At 48.9% G+C, this 17855-nt stretch overlaps 1 protein-coding gene across 1 annotated transcript; it reads right to left on the reverse strand.

The window, feature by feature from the left end:
* Positions 1-2942: 2942 nt before the first annotated feature.
* RSPO1 (R-spondin 1) lies at positions 2943-17542 on the reverse strand. Its single transcript, XM_056846041.1, has 5 exons — positions 17434-17542; positions 10699-10890; positions 7751-7900; positions 5807-5995; positions 2943-3091 (listed from the first exon to the last, which is right to left on the reverse strand). Exons 1-5 carry the CDS (start codon positions 17528-17530, stop codon positions 2943-2945), a joined length of 777 nt encoding a protein of 258 aa, XP_056702019.1. The 5' UTR covers positions 17531-17542.
* Positions 17543-17855: the final 313 nt, after the last annotated feature.

Consider the following 17855-nt stretch of genomic DNA (forward strand, 5'->3'; position numbering starts at 1 on the left):
CCACGTGAGCCTCTCATTCCTTGCAGCTGCCTTTGCATAGGCATTTTCCACACAGGGACGGGCTTCTGTGTTTTCCTGTTGCCTCTGTGGCTGACAATACAGCAAAGAAAATCATATATATATATAATTGACATATCATGTTGTAACAATCTCTATCGGGTTCTCTGAATTCCCAGCTTTTTTCTTTCTTTTAAGATCTCCAGCCCCTTTTGCTGTAGAGATAATTATTGTGGCAGTCTTATGTACTTGCTGAATATTATTGCAAAGAAACTACGAAAATGAGAAAGTTTTAAAATAAATTATGTGTCACTGTTACATCCATCTCTGCCCATTTTTGCTCTTTGTCCTTGAGTCAAGTTCTTTGTTCTTGAATCAAAAAGAACTTGCCTCTTTCCACCTTCTCTTAAAGTCACCTACAGTTTTCAGTAAGAAGCAGCTGAGTTGCAGCAAACTCTTTGAAAGGGCTCACGTTGCTCTAACCTGTAATTTCCCTTGCCTGAAAAGTCATTGAATGTAGGAGGGGACCACAGAGTGGTGTAGAAAAAGCTTCATGGCTATTAGCTGTGGTGGTGGTGGAAAATGCCATGAAGTCACAGCTGACTTATGGCAACCCTGTAGGGTTTTCAAAGCAAGAGACGTTCAGAGGTGGTTTGCCATTGGCAGCCTCCATGTCACACCCCTGGTATCCCTTGGAGGTCTCCCATCCAAATACTTGCCAGGGTCGAGACTGAGTGTATGACTGGCCCAAGGTCACCCAGCAAGTTTCCATGGCAGAGTGGGGATTTGAACCTGGGTTTCTTAGGTCCTAGTCTGACACCTTAACCACTATTCCACACTGGCTCCCATTAGCTGTGTGTGTGTGTAAAGTGCCCTCAAGTTGCAGCCGACTTATGGCGACCCCTTTTTGGGGTTTTCATGGCAAGAGACTGAGCCCAAAAGCTGAAAGACTGATTTGCTTCAGCTCAGGAGCTGAGAATTCTTTCCTCAGTAAGGAAGAAGCCCTGAAAACGATCCCAGCCCCTTCAGGGATCCATGCTGTGCTCCAGCCAGCGCTGCCTGCCTACACCAAGCATGTGTGCCACTCCCCACCCCACCTGTCCCACCTCCCTCCCCTGCCTGCTGTAGCATGCTGCCAATTTGTTTCCATTCTGATTCTATCCTATCACATTTTAATCCTGTTTTTCCTCTAAGGATTTCCAGGCAACATGCATGGTTCTCATTTGATCTCACAACAACCCTATGAGGTAGTTTAGGAAGAAGAAGAAGAGTTGGTTTTTATATGCTGACTTTCTCTACCACTTAAGGAAGAATCAAACCGGCTTACAATCACCTTCCTCTCCCCACAACAGACACCCTGTGAGGTAGGTGGGGATGAGAGAGCTCTAAGAGAGCTGTGACTAGCCCAAGGTCACCCAGCTGGCTTCATGTGGAGGAGTGGGGAAAGCAACCCGGTTCACCAGATTAGCATCCGCCGCTCATCTGGAGGAGTGGGGAATCAAACCCGGTTCTCCAGATCCGAGTCCACCACTCCAAACCACCGCTCTTAACCACTACACCACGCTGGCTCTCAGAGAGCCGCTGGCTTGAGAGGTCACCTTCTGAGCTTCATGTATTTACACCCAACTTGTCTCCTTACGACATCTTTTCCTCTCCACTTTATTCTCACAATAACAAGCCCTGTGAGGTAAGGTTGAGCTGAGAGTGACTGACTCAAGGTCACCCAGTGAGCTTCTGAGGCAGAGTAGAGATTTGAACCTGAGTCTCCCAAATCCTAGGCTGTCACTCTCACCACTGCACGGTGCTTGCTGCGTTATCATTCAGATTATTTCTGACCCTTCTGTGACTCATTAGATTTGAGATCCATAGCGTTTTACACATGAAAATGCTACGGTTTGTGAAAGCTACTTCCTCCCCTTTCTATGTTGCCACATAGACAGGGGCCATGATCCTACTTTTGAAAACGACTTCTTTTCAAGCAGTTCTCCTCCACATTACTTTTATTTCAAACCCTACTGTGTCTTCTTGTAAGAAAGCAGCTCAGATCCGTGCCATCCTTGTCTCTTCCTGATTCTGCTGAATTACAACTAATAACGAAGCTCAAGACTATGCATTCTCTGGGACTTTAAATAGAGACCTGGGATTCCTGTCTCATTACCAATGCTGATTTCTCCACGCATACTACCCCTCTGCATATCACACCTAATCCAATCATGCCTGCTAATGTCATTTACTTGCTTTTTACATTTACATTGCCATTTTGTGTCTAATTCACTCTTCTCTACTCAAGGACAGATGGAATCACATTCTAGCTGTATCTGAAGAAGTGAGCTGTGGCTCACGAAAGCTCATACCCTGCCAGAAATTTTGTTAGTCTTTAAGGTGCTACTGGACTCCTGCTCTTTTCTACTGATTTCTGTAAATGACTTTTTCTGAGTTGCTTCTTGGAAGATGATCTGCAAAAATAGGGGTTTGACTGTTTGGGGTTTTTTTTTTTTTAAATTCTGAAATGTTTTGAATGTTTATTGCAAACATTTAAAATATATTATCGACGACAGAGCTCGAGACACAAAGGCAATCGCTGTGCAGTTCCAGGCTTTGAACTAGCGGCTTCCAGTCTCTTTGCATCAGATACTGTCTTCTGTCCCAGCCGCTCCAGCTGGGGATGCTCAGTCTCTGAAGGCCCTTCTGGCTGAGAAATGTTAATTTCCCCCTAAGGCCCCAGCAGAATGTCTGTGGAGCTTATGGGTCACCCGGGAGAGTCTCTCGTTGCTCTCCCAAAGAACAGGCATGTTTCAGATACACATTGAATAGATGTGGGCCGGTGCCTGTGTGCTGAGTCCGGCTGCGTCTTGTGGTGTCATGGTGCAGTGTCCGGGTTTGATAAAGCTTCCATATACATAGCAGCAATGAAGTCTTGCCATCGCACTGCTGCGGAGGGGCAACTACTGGGCAGAAGTCACAGGCACAGCCGTTCCCCTTAGTTGGCCTTTTCTCCTCTTACTGCCGGACCTGCTGTCTTTGCCATCTTTTCGGTTTCTGTTCTCGTTCGTGTTGTCTCGTCTGCCTTGGTCTTCTTTTTTCTTTTTCTGTCCTGTAACAAAGTGAAAGGAGGCAGATGAATTGGGTCGAAGGGAGGGAACCACGTGGTTGTTCACATCAGGAGAATGTTCGGGATTTCCGAAAGTGTAGAATCAGCACCCTACAATGTGGCCTGTAACCTAGCCAACACAGAGAGGCCATTTATGCAGAGTCAATTTTGATGCTTGCTCAAAGTTCTTTTTAAAAATGCAACCTTTAAAATGCCTATTCACATTCCGGACGCAAAAGGAGAAATTCCACACAAACACCCCACTTGCCTGCTCCTTCACTCCTTCCATTAGCAACCTCTGTTTGCATAGCTAACGCGCAGCTGTGAATTTTGCATGCTTCCTTGAGGGGATTCTTCGGGCGAGGGTGGAGCAAACAAAAAAGGTCGCGTTAAAGGGGCTCTTAAGAAATGTGAAGCAGGTATGCGCTGGCTTCGCAGTCACTTCCTCAATGACGGTTCAGCATGAAAAATTCAAAAAAAGCTGCAGGGCACTTCAGCCTGGAACATGCTGCTAATTACCAAGCATAAATGGCCAGAGAGAGATGGCCTTCTCCTCTATTATTTTCTGAAAGGGGCAATAATGCTCTCTGGTGGTCACCTATCCCTTAAGCTGGGGTCCCCATCCTTTTCAGCCTGTGGGCAACTTTAGAGTTCTGACAACCTGGTGGCCACAGCAACAAAATGGCTGCCGCAGGAAGCAGAACCAGCCACAAAAAAAGATGGCTGCCAAGGAGAATGGTGATAGATGGGCTAGTAAGAGATAAGTCCCTCCTTGTTTGGCTGGTGGTTGTGCCAGGGGGTCATGGAGAGGTGAACCCTGATGCCTCACTGTCCTGCTCACCCAGGAAAGCAAGAATGGGGGAACGCCACAGTGATACCCGACAAAAGCAGAGGGTTACTGAGCAGGTGACCTTTCCACCTGTGCAATTTCAGGCACAAAGTTTGCAGCCAACGTTTCAGAACAGGGATGGATATACTTGTCCACCCAAAGTGAGACTTGGGTTATTGGCAGATGGTTTTCAGTTCTGTAGTCACAATCCAAAACGTCAAAACACTGCTCGGGGCCAAACGTTTTCCACGACAGAAATTCTGTTGGTCGGGACATGAAAAGACAAGGCTTCCAAAAGCAAGAAAGAATGCTTGGCCTTGGACACTGGCTACACTTATACAGCATGGCTCTATTCCATTGTACATGCATAAAGTTCTGTCAAGTTGCAGCTGGCTGATGGCAACCCAGCAGGGTTTTCAAGGCAAGAGACAAACCGAGGGGGTTTGCCATTGCCTTCCTCTGCACAGCAACCCTGGACTTGCTTGGTGATCTCCCATCCAAGTACTAACCAGGGATGACCCTGCTCAGCAGCCAAGATCTGATGAGGTCAGGCTAATGTGGGCCATCCAGGTCAGGAGCTTAATAGAGCTGGAACATCCAGCATACAAGCATACCTTGGAGATACTGTGGGATCAATTCCAGACCACCACAATAAAGCGAATATCGCAAGAAAGCGAGTCACATGGATTTTTTGGTTTCCCAGTGCATATAAAATGTTTACACTATACTGTAGTCTACTAGTTGTGTAATAGCATTTTATCTTAAAAATGTACTGTAATAATTAAAAAGTTTGAAATATTACGAGAATTACCAAAATGTGAGCACATGCTGTTGGAAAAATGGCGCCGATGGACTTGCTTGAAAACGCAGCATCTGCGAAGCGCAATAAAGCAAAGTGCAATAAAATAAGGTATGCCTGTACAGCAAAACAAGTGGAATATTCTACTAAGGCTTCTTGTAAGGCTTCTAAGGCTTTGGCCTTAATGAAGGCAGAAGCAAATAACTCCACCCAGTTTTACAAAGGGATGTCCCTCATAGTTTTTAATGCTGACCCCATCAGTAGCCTGATACCCCAGCCTTGCCTGATTTTGTCAGCGCTTGGAAGCTAGGCAGAGTTGGCTACAGTTAGTACTTGGATGGGAGACCACCAAGGAAATCCAGGGTTGTTATGCAGGGGCAGGCAGTGGTAAACCACCTCTGTTAGTCTCTTGCCTTAGAAACCCTACAGGGTCACCATAAGTCAGTTGTGACTCGACAACGCTCAGTTATGGTCATTCTGGCCCCAAATGTTGTTGGCCCATGCAAGATCCTAATTAACAAAAGGCCTGACAACAAGCAATGCTTCAGAATGGGAGGCTCCTGCCTCTTGTACCTGCAGAGGGTGTGTGGAACGTTTCTGATGGAGCCAATGGCTGACTCAGAAGTGAAACCAAAGAGGATGTGTTCTACAGTTATCTTAGGCCCGAGTAGCAGCTTTTTAAATTTTTAGATGAGTAGGCAGGAAGAACAAGACCAATTTTGGGCGTGCCTTTTAAAACCCATTTTCAGAATGTATCAGGGAGGAGGGGCCATGGCTCAGTGGCAGAGCATCTGCTTGGCATGCAGAAGGTCCCAGGTTCAATCCCTGGCATCTCCAGTTAAAGGGGCTAGGCAAGTAGGTGATGTGAAAGACCTCTTCCTGAGACCCTGGAAAGACCCTGCCGGTCTGAGTAGACAATACTGACTTTGGTGGACCAAGGGTCTGATTCAGTATAAGGCAGCTTCATGTGTTCATGTGCCTACTTTTTCCAATGGGCAAAACAAACAGTAATGGACCTGGTCTGTCTGACCAAGCGTTCCTGCCAATCCAGTGAAGGGCTCTCAGTGGGGTTAGATGGCATCTTCCTCACCTTCTGGGCACGGGGTCCTCTGGACCGTGCATCTCCGGAGCTCTGTGGTGGCTGGACACAAGGAAACGTCGCCAGCGGGGGCCTGGAGGATCTTGCGGGAACGCTCCTCGTTGCCCCTCCTGAAGCCACATCGTTTCCTCTTCTTAGAGCAAGGGCCCCATGGACCCCACTCGCTCATTTCACATTGTGCTGCCCCAAAGAAGAGAAGAAAAACCGTGTGTTCATTTTCAGCCTGCTTGTTTGGGAGAAGTAGCCATTGCCCCAAACAGCGGCACACCCCACCCCACATTCTGGAACATTGAGCTGCTTCAATGGGCTCCCACTACCCTGTTGAGAGCCAGCGTGGTGTCATGGTTAAGAACGGTCGATTCTACTCTGGAGAACCAGGTATGATTCCCCACTCCTCGACATGAGCAGTGGACTCTAATCTGGAGAACTGGGTTTGTCTCCCAACTCCTCCACATGAAGCCTGCTGGGTGACTTGTCACAGTTTTCTCAGAACTCTCTCAGCCTCACCTACCTCACAAAGTGCCTGTTGTGGGAGAGGGAAGGTGATTGTAAACCGCTTTGAGACTCCTTTCAGTAGAGAAAAGCGGGCTATAAAAACCAACTCTTCTTCTTATGCTTGGTTGAATAAGTGTCTGAGAGAGGCATGGGCTTCCTGAGAAACCAGAAGTGTGTCTCCCCCAATGTTACTGATACTCATCCAGATGTGGATAGTGGAAGATCAACATGAAGGGAGGATATGGGGAAGCACCTGTCCTTCCCACTGGCCTGGCCACAAGCAGCTATATAACATCTGGCTGACTTTGTTCTCTTCCTACTTCACAGGTAATTAAAGCCTAGCATGTACTCTGAACCATGCCCTCCCCTCTTTCTCATGTTTATTTCTATTGTATTTCTTTTCTTTTGTATTGTATGCCACTTTGGATCCCCAATGGGGAGAAAAGTGGGATACAGTTAATGAAATTATATAAAAATAAACAAACTCCAGATATTAATTGTCAACATTCCAAACGTTTGGGAGACTTTCATTCTCAGAAATGTTTCCCTTTCCCCGCTTGTGGGAACTGTTAACTTTGCAACAAGGAGTTTTATCAAACTCAGCAGCCACTGTTACCGATGCTGCAAATGGCCCTGCATTTCACCTAGGTTTACCAACCTCTAGGTGGGGCCTTCCTTTGAAATGTGGGGCTGGAGGAGAGTGTTATGGATACCATGGAATGCCAAAAAAAAAAAAAAAAATCAGTGGGTTATAGATCAAATCAAGCTGAACTGACCCTTGAAGCTAAAATGACTAAACTGAAGCTATCGTACTTTGGTCACACTATGAGAAGACAAGAGTCACTGGAAAAGACAATCATACTAGGAAAAGTTGAAAGCAGCAGGAAAAGAGGAAGACCCAACAAGAGATAGATTGACTCAATAAAGGAAGCCACGGCCCTCAATTTGCAAGATCTGAGCAAGGCTGTTAAAGATAGGACACTTTGGAGGATACTGATTCATAGGGTCGCCATGAGTCGGAAGCAACTTGACGGTCTGGAATTTCTCCTGGAATTTCAACCAATCTCCAAGAGATCAGTTCCCCTGGAGGAAACGTCAGCTTTGGAGGGTGGGTTCTGTGGCATCAGATCTCCCCTGGGATCCCTTCCCAGGCACCATCCCCAAACATCCAGGAACTTGCCAAGCTGGAGTTGGCAACTCTAAGCCCACCTGGAGTCTGTTTTGGCCTTCTGCAGGACCTGCTTCTGTCTCGAGAAACGTAGAAGCTTTTTGAGTGGCTGCTAAGATGTGGTCCAGAAGAAGAGGCATAAATAAAAGTGGGGGGGCAAGAGGAGGAGTCCAGCAAGAGCATCTCATCCTGCTCTGCTGTCACCCAGACAAAATGGGCTTGACCTACCAGATAGACATACAGACTTCCCCCTGCTGTATCACATCACTCACCAGGACCGCTGCATTCTATAGTGCCGTTGGCAGCAGAGGAGCCTTCGGGACAGGCTGTGTAACACCTCCCTTTGTGCAAGAACGAGCCTTCTTTACACTTTGTGCAAAAGTTTCTGCTGAAACAATCCTCACAGTTCTCAATTTTGCATTCTGTGTCCAATGGGAGGAAAACAACAACAACGAGAGAGCTGCAATTAGCCCTTCAAACATAACATTTCTTTCTTGCACTGCCTGCAGTTTAAAAAGGTAAAGGTAGTCCCCAGTGCAAGCACCGGGTCATTACTGACCCATGGGGTGACATCACATCCCGACATTTACTAGGCAGACTGTGTTTACGGGGTGGTTTGCTGTTGCCTTCCCCAGTCATCTACACTTTACCCCTAGCAAGCTGGCTCCTCATTTTTCTGATCTCAGAAGGGCGGAACGCTGAGTCAACCTTGAGCCGGCTACCTGAACCTGACTTCTGTCAGGATCAAACTCCGGTCATGAGCAGAGCTTTGGCTGCAGTACTGCAGCTTACCACTCTGCGTCCTCGGGCTCCTGTAGTTTGGTTTCTATCAAAAGACCAAGGCCAAGAGAGTTCCCTGGATTCTGCTTGCTCATTTCACATGTGGCCATCCCAGAACAAGGAGAGGGGAAACAGGTCCTCATCAGCCTTGTTACCTGCCTATTTGGGGAATGCAACAATTGCCCCAGATGGCTGCTCCCCCCACCAATGTTGATGACTTTGACAGAGGAAGAGGTCTGATGAAGCTAAGGCTGAAGGCACACTGCTACAAAGAGCTAGTGTGGTGTCGTGGCTAGAGTGTTGGGCTAGGATCTGGAAGACCTGGGTTTGAATTCCCACTCTGCCAGGGAAGCTTGCTGGGTGACCTTGGGCTACTCACATACTCTCAGCCCAACTTACCTCACAGGGTTCTTGTGAGGCTAAAATGGAAGAGAACAATGTAAGCCACTTTGGGTCCCCATTGGGGAGAAAGACAGGATATAAATGAAGTAAATAAATAAGGACATCTAGAAAACAGTTTTGTGTGGAATGAAAATTGAGCAGTAGGTCCTCCTCAAGTGGAAGAAACGCTATTTATTTCAGCCCTCTTCTACGGATAACACATTTTTCTCTCCCCAACTCATAGGAAGAAAACTGAATGAAAGGAACTTATGGAAAACCCACCAGTTTTTTTTTTATTCCATTGGAGTTCCAAAAAGCTAAGAAGTTTGAGAACGGGAGAAGGTTTTACAAGGGAAGGAGACAGAGATATGGTTATGCTGGGTCCCCTTCCAACCTTCATCCCATCCTGAGAAACAACGATGGTGGGATTAGGAATTTAAGTCCTTCTCTGACACTGATGCTTTCTAATAATAAGACTGTGATGCTGCAGAGTCACTTGGCAGCTCATAAAGTGGGCCTGGTATGCATGACTGAGACCTGGGTGAGGGAGGGTGAGAATGTAGCCCTGAAAGACCCCCCCCCCGGTTTTTTGGTCCTTCATCAGTAGGGTTGCCAGCTCCAGGTTGGAAAATACCTGGAGATTTTTGGGGCGGAGCCTGAGGAGGGCGGGGTTTGACAAGGGGAGGACTTCAATGCCACAGAGTCCAACTGCCAAGGCAGGGCATTCTCTCCAGGCGAACTGATCTCTATCGGCTGGAGATCAGTTGTAACAGCGGGAGGTCTCCAGCTACTACCTGGAGGTTGGCAACCCTATTCATCAGTCCCGGACAAAGGGCTGGGGGCAATGGGGTGGCAATGCTCATGTGGGAGTCCTTCTCCTTCAGAGTAGTTCCTGCCCCAGAGATCTCCGGCATAGGTTGTGTGGGCCTGGTGTTAGACGCTGAGGAGAGTGTGGCTCTCTTGTTGGTGTACCGGCTGCCTAGCGCACCAGCGGATACTCTGTCAAGCCTGTTGGAGGCAGTGTTGGACTGGGCCTTGCAGTACCCCAGACTGATAGTTCTGGGGGACTTCAATGTCCGTGCTGATGTGGCCTTTTCTTCACAGGCTTCGGACCTAGTGTCTTCAAGGGCAGCACGGAGACTCTCCCAAATTGTTTCAGGTCCCACACGTCAAGCAGGCCACACACTGGATTTGATCTTTGGTGCGGGTGTGGATGTGGGTCTGATCTCTACAGACATAGTGCCATGGTCAGACCACTTTGCCCTGAAGGCCCGTCTGGGATTTCCAGCCCCTCCCTGCATAGGCAGCAAACAGATTTATGCTCGCCCATGGAGACTCATGTATCCAATTGGTTTCCAGAACGCTCTGCGGGATCCAATACCCCCAGTGATTCCTTAGTTGTGCTGACAGAGGATTGGCATTGCCGTCTCTCTAAAGCCATTGACGAGATTGCTCCCTGACATCCTCTTTGTTCTTGTTCTAAGCCCCTTGGCGTACTATGGGGCTACGGATGAAAAAGGGGGGACTGAGATGACTAGAGTGATTTTGGTGGCGTACTCATGACGAAGCTACAAGAACGTCTTATAGGGTGTTTATAAGGTCCTATGAGGTGGCAACAGGAAAAGAGGAAGACGCAACATGAGATGGATTGACTCAATAAAGGAAGTCACAGCCTTTCGTTTGCAAGACCTGAGCAAGGCTGGTAATGATAGGATGTTTTGGAGGTCGTTCATTCATAGGGTGTCATAAGTCCAGATCTCGTCGGATCTCGGAAGCTAAGCAGGGTCAGCCCTGGTTAGTATTTGGATGGGAGACCACCAAGGAATATAAGGGTTGTTCTCCAGAGGAAGGCAATGGCAAACCACCTCTGTTAGTCTCTTGCCTTGAAAACCCCATAAGGGATCACTACTTGACATCACTTTACGCACACACACATAAGTCAGAAGCACCTTGACTTAAGGCACAAGACAATGATGTTGCTGTGGGCCTTTTCCACCAGCTTGGCTTGAGAGGTTTAAATACTGATCCCCACCTCCCTCCCCTCCCCTTCCCCACTCACTGATGCATTTGTTCATGTCTGGGTTGCGCACATCAAAGTAGCCCAGGGGACAAGAGGGCAGGCAAATTCCAATCTGCCGGATGTCATTCCTCTCCAGAAGGATGAAGAGTTTCGGTGAACACTTGAGGCACCCATTGAATTCAGAACACAGCTCACATCCTTTGGCACACCCCTGGCTCATCTCTGTGCTGACTGGAAGAGAGTGAGAGGCAGAGAGGGAGAGATTTATTAGCACTGTAGGACGAGACCATACGCCGCCTCCTTGGGAACATAGCAGCTTCTTATCAACACCAGGTAGGGTTGCCAACCTCCAGGTACTAGCTGGAGATCTCCTGCTATTACAACTGATCTCCAGCTGACAGAGATCAGTTCACTTGGAGAAAATGGCCACTTTGGCAACTGGACTCTGTGACATTGAAGTCCCTCCCCTCCACAAATCCCGCCCTCCTCAGGCTTCAAACCTCTCGCCAGTGGCAACCCTGGCAACCCTTACACCAGGATTTCATGCCTAGAAAACAGCCTGTCTTTGGGCAAAAACGCACGGTCACTTACTGCGGTTTCTGCCCAGTTTCCTCCCTGTTTATTCCCTTTGTCAGTGGCCGGTCACCAACAAGACTACATGTCTCTCTCTCTCTAGGGAGACCTGGCCTTTTCTTCACTTAAAAGAATCAAGTAATTCAGGTCCTCGTGCGGAGAAGTCCAGTCAGCTTCAGCCAAATGAACCTGCTGCCCAATGAAGTCCTCAGATGGAACCTTGAGCTCACCTGCTTGAATTGCTGCTCTCCAGCCACCGGTTCTTACAGTGAATCCATACAATAAGGAATGCACGGAGATGTTAGGATGCAACTGGGAATCCACCTTGCCGCAAGGCTACCACCAGTGCTGGATTTAGATGAGGAGAAGCCCTAGGCTATGCCACTTGTGAGGCCCCTCCCAATCCCCCACCCTCACGGCTAGAGGAAGATGGAAGACTGTTTGAAAATGACCTAGCACACAGTTCCCAAAATGCAACATAAACACAAATTCCAGTTCTTCCATTTTCTGCAAAAAGGTTGTTAGCAGGAAGCCTAGTATCACCCTTCTCATTGATGAACATCAGAGTACAAATGACTGAGGGCCTCAGTGATAGCACTGTAACTTTCCAAAATAGAAAGGCCTATGACAGTGTCAAAAATATTGTACACCTTGGCTGGAGGCCTCCTAGATTTTGAGGCCCTAGGTTCAGCCTGCCAAGCCTACAGGTAAATCCAGTACTGGCTACCAATCACTCCCAAAAGCCAAGACAAGCACACCAACTTACCAGCTGTTTTTCACTGGCCCAGTGGGGGAGGCTCTTAAGTGGCCAGTCTTTGGAACGGAGGTTTTGCACACATGTTGCCTTGAGCTTCATAGGAAGGCAGGATTAGGGTTGCCAACTCTGGGTTGGGAAATTCTTGGAGATTTAGGGGTGGCGCCTGAGGAGGGTGGGGTTTGGGTGAGGGACCTCAGCAGGATCGAAAGCCCTAGAGTCCACCTTCCAAAACAGCCATTTTCTCCAGGGGAACTGACCTCTCTTGTGTGGCGATCAGTTGTAATTTCAGGAAATTATCAGGAAATTAGAGGTTGCCAACCCTGGGCAGAACAAAAATGTCCTATGCGCATAAATGCTGCAACAGCATCCTGTGACTGGGGGTGGGGGTGGGGGGTGGGGGGAGGATTAGAGACCAGCCAAATTTTCTCCTTCCATGTGGTTCCTACTTGCTTCTAGGTGGGCCCAAGGGAACAGCGGTTGCATTCACAAAAGACACAGCTGCGGTTAGTAGGCTTTGCCATTACAAATCCTTTTGATTGCTGTCATATTTAGTGGACAACTTCTTAGGGAGATGCGGCTGCCCAGGAGGTTACAGCCCTGCCCAATGAATTCAGGCTGGCTTGCTGAGGCTCCTAGTGCAGCCTAGCCACACAGGGTTGCTATTCTCCAGGTAAAGCCTGGAGTTCTCCTGGAATTAACACTGACTTCCACATTACAGAGATCAGTTCTCTTGGATAAAATGGCTGCTTTGGAGGGCAGACTATGGAACCATATATTCACTGAGCCCCCCCCCCCCCCGCTGCAAAAAATACCTCTGTCCTCCCCAGGCTCCGCACCCCCCCCCCCAATCTCTAGGAATTTCTCAAGAGATTTTGGGTGTGGAGCCTGTGGAGGGTGGGGAGAGGAGAGGAGGAGTCCACCCTCCAAAGCAGCCATTTTCTCCACGGGAGCTAGGATTGCCAACCTCCAGGTACTAGCTGGAGATCTCCTGCTATTACAACTGACCTCCAGCCGATAGAGATCAGTTCCCCTGGAGAAAATGGTCGCTTTGGCAATTGGACTCTATTGCATTGAAGTCCCTCCCCTCCCCAAACCCCACCCTCTTCAGGCTCCGCCCCAAAAACCTCCTGCCAGTGGCAAAGAGGGACCTTGCAACCCTAAGGGGAGCTGAACTTGATTGCCTGGAGATCAGTTGTAATAGCATCTCCAAGTGCCACCCGAAGGTTGACAACGCTACTGGCAACCCTACTTCCACCACCAATGAGAAAAAGGCATCTTATAACCCTTTACAGCTTGGGTCAATCTAAAATGGGAGAGGGGCAAAGTTGGATGGCTGGATAGGCTTGCCAGCCTCCAAATGGGGCCTGGAGATCTCCCAGAATTTGAGCTGGTCTCCAGATAACAGAGATCAGTTCCCCTGGAGAAAACGGCTGCTTTGGAGGAAAGACTCTGAGGTCCCTCCCCTCCCTAAACCTTGCTCTCCCCAGCCTCCACCCCCAGAATCTCCAGGAATTTTCTAACCGAGTTGGCAACCCTAGCCAGGAACAGCAACCATTATACAAAGAGTTGGAGCTGAGTGAACAGCCTTTGCTAAAGCTTTCTGGAATAGGGCTGCCAACTTCCACATGGCACCTGGAGATCTCCTGATATTACCACTGATCTCCATGCAACCAAGATCAGTTCCCTTGGAGAAAATGGCTGCTTTGGAGGGTGGACTCCATGGCATTATACCCTGCTGGGGTCCCTCCCCCCCCCCAAACCCCACCATCTCCAGCTTCCACCCCCAAAATCTCCAGGTATTTCCCAACCCAGAGCTGGCAACCCTAGAGTACAGGCGATCAATTCTCCTGGAAAAAATGGAAGCTTTGGAGGGTGGACTCAGTGGCATTGAGTTCACTGAGGTCCCTATCCTCCCAAAGCTGCACCCCCAAATCTCCATGGGTTTCCCAACCTGGAGCTGGCCATTCTACCCCCCCTCCACCGGTGGCCAGGGAGGACCTGGCAACCCTATGGTCTGCAGCTAGGGTTGCCAGCTCCAGGTTGAGAGCCTGAGGAGGGCGGGGTTTGAGGAGGGACTTCATCTCCAAGTGAACTGATCTCTATCGGCTGGAGATCAGTTGCAATAACAGGAGATCTCCAGTTAGTACCTGGAGGTTGGCAGTCCTATCTGCAGCCGTCTCCCCAGTTCAGTCCCCGCAAGGGTTCAGGAAGGGTTCAGGCCAGCCCTGTCCGACAGAGGCTGTGTAGCCATAACATCACTCCCTTCTGTCCTGCTTCGCACTCCAGCCTCTCTTTGTCAGGGCACAGGGCCAGTTCTAGGCACAGACTCGCTCGGGGCCTTTTCTGTTTTGGCCAACCAAAACATCAGTTTCTTCGTCTGTGTTGCTTTCTGGTATCAATTACCACAGACAACTCGGCCTGGTTTTTTAAACAAACCGTCTCAGGTTATTTATGCTGGTTAATTATGCAAGGATTGCCTTTTGTTTATAGGCAGTCAACATCTTTGGGACTTTATTTTAAACACATTATTTATTGTTCCTCTAAAGCAAGTGCTGGGACATTCCTGAGAGTCAAAGAGTGATTTCGTGGGGGCAGGGGCGGGGTTCCCCTACTCGAGGCAAAAGGCTACCAAGTAGGGTTGCCAAACTCCAGGTACCAGCTGGAGGTCTCCTGCTATTACAACTGATCTCCAGCCGATAAGAGATCAGTTCCCCTGGAGAAAATGGCCACCTTGGCAATTGGACTCTATGGTGTTGGTCCCTCCCCAAACCCTGCCCTCCTCAGGCCCCGCCCCCAAAACCTCCCACCACTGGCGAAGAGGGACCTGGCAACCTTACTACCAAGGGCTTCCATGACATGCCATTATTGGGGCAGCCGCAGCACCAATTGCCAGCCCAGTCCCAGAGAATGACAATAATCACAAGTAGGGTTGCCAACACTGGGTTGGGAGGTTCATGAAGATTTGGGGGTGAAGCTTGGGGAGGGAGGGATTTGAGGAAGGGAGGGATCTCAATGGGGTATAACACCATAGAGTCCACTCTCCAGAGCAGCCCTTTTCTCCAGGGGAACTCATCTTTGTCACCTGGAGATCAGTTGTAGTTCTGGGAGATGCCCAGGCCCCACCAGTAGATTGGCAATAGCCACTGCACCAGGCGCTGCTCCTTAACTCAGGGCTACTTTGAACATCAGTTGTACAGATTCATGTTTTAAGGAAGCAGTCCCATGCATCAAACTGAATTCTCCCCTGACCCCGTTTGTAGGTATTTCAGGACCTGTCCACACTATTTCCCCCTTTCTTGCTCAACAACCACACCTCAATCCAATTTTTAGTGGAAAGTGTCATCAAGTGGCAGCCAACTTATCACAACCCTGTAGGTTTTTCAAGGCATGGGACGTTCAGGTGAGTTTGCTATTGCCTGACTCTACATAGCAACTCTGGACTTCCTTAGTGGTCTCCCATCCAAGTATTAACCAAAGCCAGCTCTGCTTAGCTTTTGAGATCTGATGAGATTGGGCTAGCCTGGCCCATCCTGGTCAGGACCACTCCTATCTTTACCCTCAGACTTACTTAAGGTTACCCTTTAGTCACACATTTTCTGAGCGCTCAAAATACAACACTTTTGCATCTGCAGAAAGAAGATCCTTTGCCACTGTTCAGTGCTGGCATGAAAGGGGAAGGGTTGTGGCTCAGTGGTAGAGCATCTGCTTGGCATGCAGAAAGTCCCAGGTTCAATCCCCAGCATCTCCAGTTAAAGGGACTAGTAGGTGATGTGAAAGACCTCTGCCTGAGACCCTGGAGAGCCTCTGCCATAGGGGAGGGGCTGTGGCTCAGTGATAGAGCATCTGCTTGGCATGCAGAAAGTCTCAGGCTCAATCCCCGGCATCTCCAGTTCAAGGGACTAGGCAAGTAGGTGATGGGAAAGACCCTCTGCCTGAGACCCTGGAGAGCCGCTGCCAGTCTGAGTAGACAATACTGACTTTGATAGACCAAGGGTCTGATTCAGTATAAGGGAGCTTCATGTGAATGTTGTCTGGGAGGACTGCACAGCTAAACTGATGTGCTTGTCTTGAGTGGCAAGGAGTCCTAAGCCCACAAGAAGGCTTTCATCATGTTGTGAACTTTTAGTTGTGTGTGTGGTGGGGGGGGGGGGTAAAAGTCTTCATTGAGGCAGTGCCTTCCCATGTTGTGTGAGTCCCACGCAAAGGCAGATCTAGCTAATATTGGGGTGGGGGGAAGAGCAAATTCTCCAGCTGCCTCATGCACTATTGCTTTTAAAAGTATGTAAAGGCGCTTCTGGAGTACACCCAGTAACTGTGTGGGAAGGGATGCTGGTGAGAAAAGGCTTTAAAATCATTACCTGAAACATCTTTTTCTCCCCACCTCTTTTTCGTGGTTCAATTTTGAAGCATCCAGTCTAGGGTTGTCAATCTCCAGGTGGGCCTGGAGATCTCCTGGAATTACAACTGATCTCCAGGTGACAGAAATCAGTTCCCCTGGAGAAAATAACTGCTTTGGAGGGTAGACTCTCTGGCATTATACCCAGCTGAGCTCCACCCCCTCCCCAAATCTCACCTTCCCCAGTTTCCACCCCCCAAATCCCCAGGAATTTCCCAACCCAGAGTTGGCAACCCTACTTATACCCTCTCTTCCCATAAAGAACACAGACATTACAAATAGCCAGCAAGTGAAAAAACAAGCTTCAGTATCTTGGGCAAAAAGAGACCCCCCCCCCCAAAAGGCCTTGTTATTATCTTGGAATCCTGTAGGCTGCAGCCTGTGCATTAGGCAGATGTTGGAACGTCTTGGTATGTCCAACGATTGCTACTCCCTGCACACACACACGCACGCACAGAGTATCCCTCACCTGAACATATCATAAGACAGACAGACAGACACAGAGCCCCTTTTGATTTGTGAGGCCCTAAGAAAAGGTATCCCCGATCAAGCACAGAGCTTCTCACTGCAGCATTAAACCCACACTTTCTTCCCCACAGTGGGAGGCACTAAAAACACAGCTACATTAAAATTTGGGAGCACAAGGCTGCTTTCACACATGTTGGATGATGCACTTACAATGCATTTTCCATGCACTTTAGCAATTGTTTGCAACTGGCGTTTCCTGTGTCATGCAAGAAAATTTGGCAGCAAAGGCTTGCTAAAATGCATGGAAAGTACACTATCCAATGTGTGTGAAAGCAGTCTTTGGCTGCATCTAAAGGACAAAAGGGCTGCTCTTGCTTCTTGAAGAGCTCCCTTCCCTTCCCAGCCATGATGCCAATCCATACAAGATAGGACAAGGGTGGATTCTCTGTTGCGTGCTGACCTCCAGGTGTCTTCTGTCACCCCTGACTCTTAAGATGCCTGCACATGTATTGGGAGAAGGAGAGCATAGCACAGGCCTGTTTCAGAGCAGCTCGCCTTTCAAAGGGGCTCTCATACGTACTTCGCCTTTGCCTCTTGCCTTTCAGTGCTTTGCTGCCACTGCCTGTGAGATCCACTGAGTTTAGAAAAACCACCACTATAAATAGTCCAAGCTGCATAGTAACTTCCCAGCAGCGTGGGCCCTCGAAGGCAGGGTGACTGGCAGACTTCGGTCCACAAGTGGGAGAAACGGGGGGAGGTGTCTTGCCCCTTCCCCTAATGTCTTTGGGGCTGGATCAGAAGCACGAGTTTGTACATGACGCCTGATAAAAGACCGTCTTCGCCAGCCAGGAACTCAGCCACAGTAGTCTTAGGTCGCGGTCCCCATAAGGAGTCTGGGAGCTTGCAAAGCGAACTCCCATCTGGGGTGCCCGCGCACAGCGAGCACGGAGACGCGGGGAGCTTCTCTACTTGCACTAAATAAGAAGCTGGAAGGGAAAGAGA

This window comes from Euleptes europaea, chromosome 3 (genome assembly GCF_029931775.1).
Source record: "Euleptes europaea isolate rEulEur1 chromosome 3, rEulEur1.hap1, whole genome shotgun sequence".
Lineage (NCBI taxonomy): Eukaryota > Metazoa > Chordata > Lepidosauria > Squamata > Sphaerodactylidae > Euleptes > Euleptes europaea.

What these genes read in the sequence shown, in the direction of transcription:
- RSPO1 (XM_056846041.1), bottom strand. Translation starts at nt 17,530, where the DNA reads ATGCAGCTTGGACTATTTATAGTGGTGGTTTTTCTAAACTCAGTGGAT. An exon ending in AGGCAAGAGGCAAAGGCGAA is followed by an intron (nt 10,891 to 17,433) that starts GTACGTATGAGA and finishes ACTCTCTTCCAG; the next exon opens with TCAGCACAGAGATGAGCCAG. An exon ending in GAGGACCCCGTGCCCAGAAG is followed by an intron (nt 3,092 to 5,806) that starts GTGAGGAAGATG and finishes ACTTTGTTACAG; the next exon opens with GACAGAAAAAGAAAAAAGAA.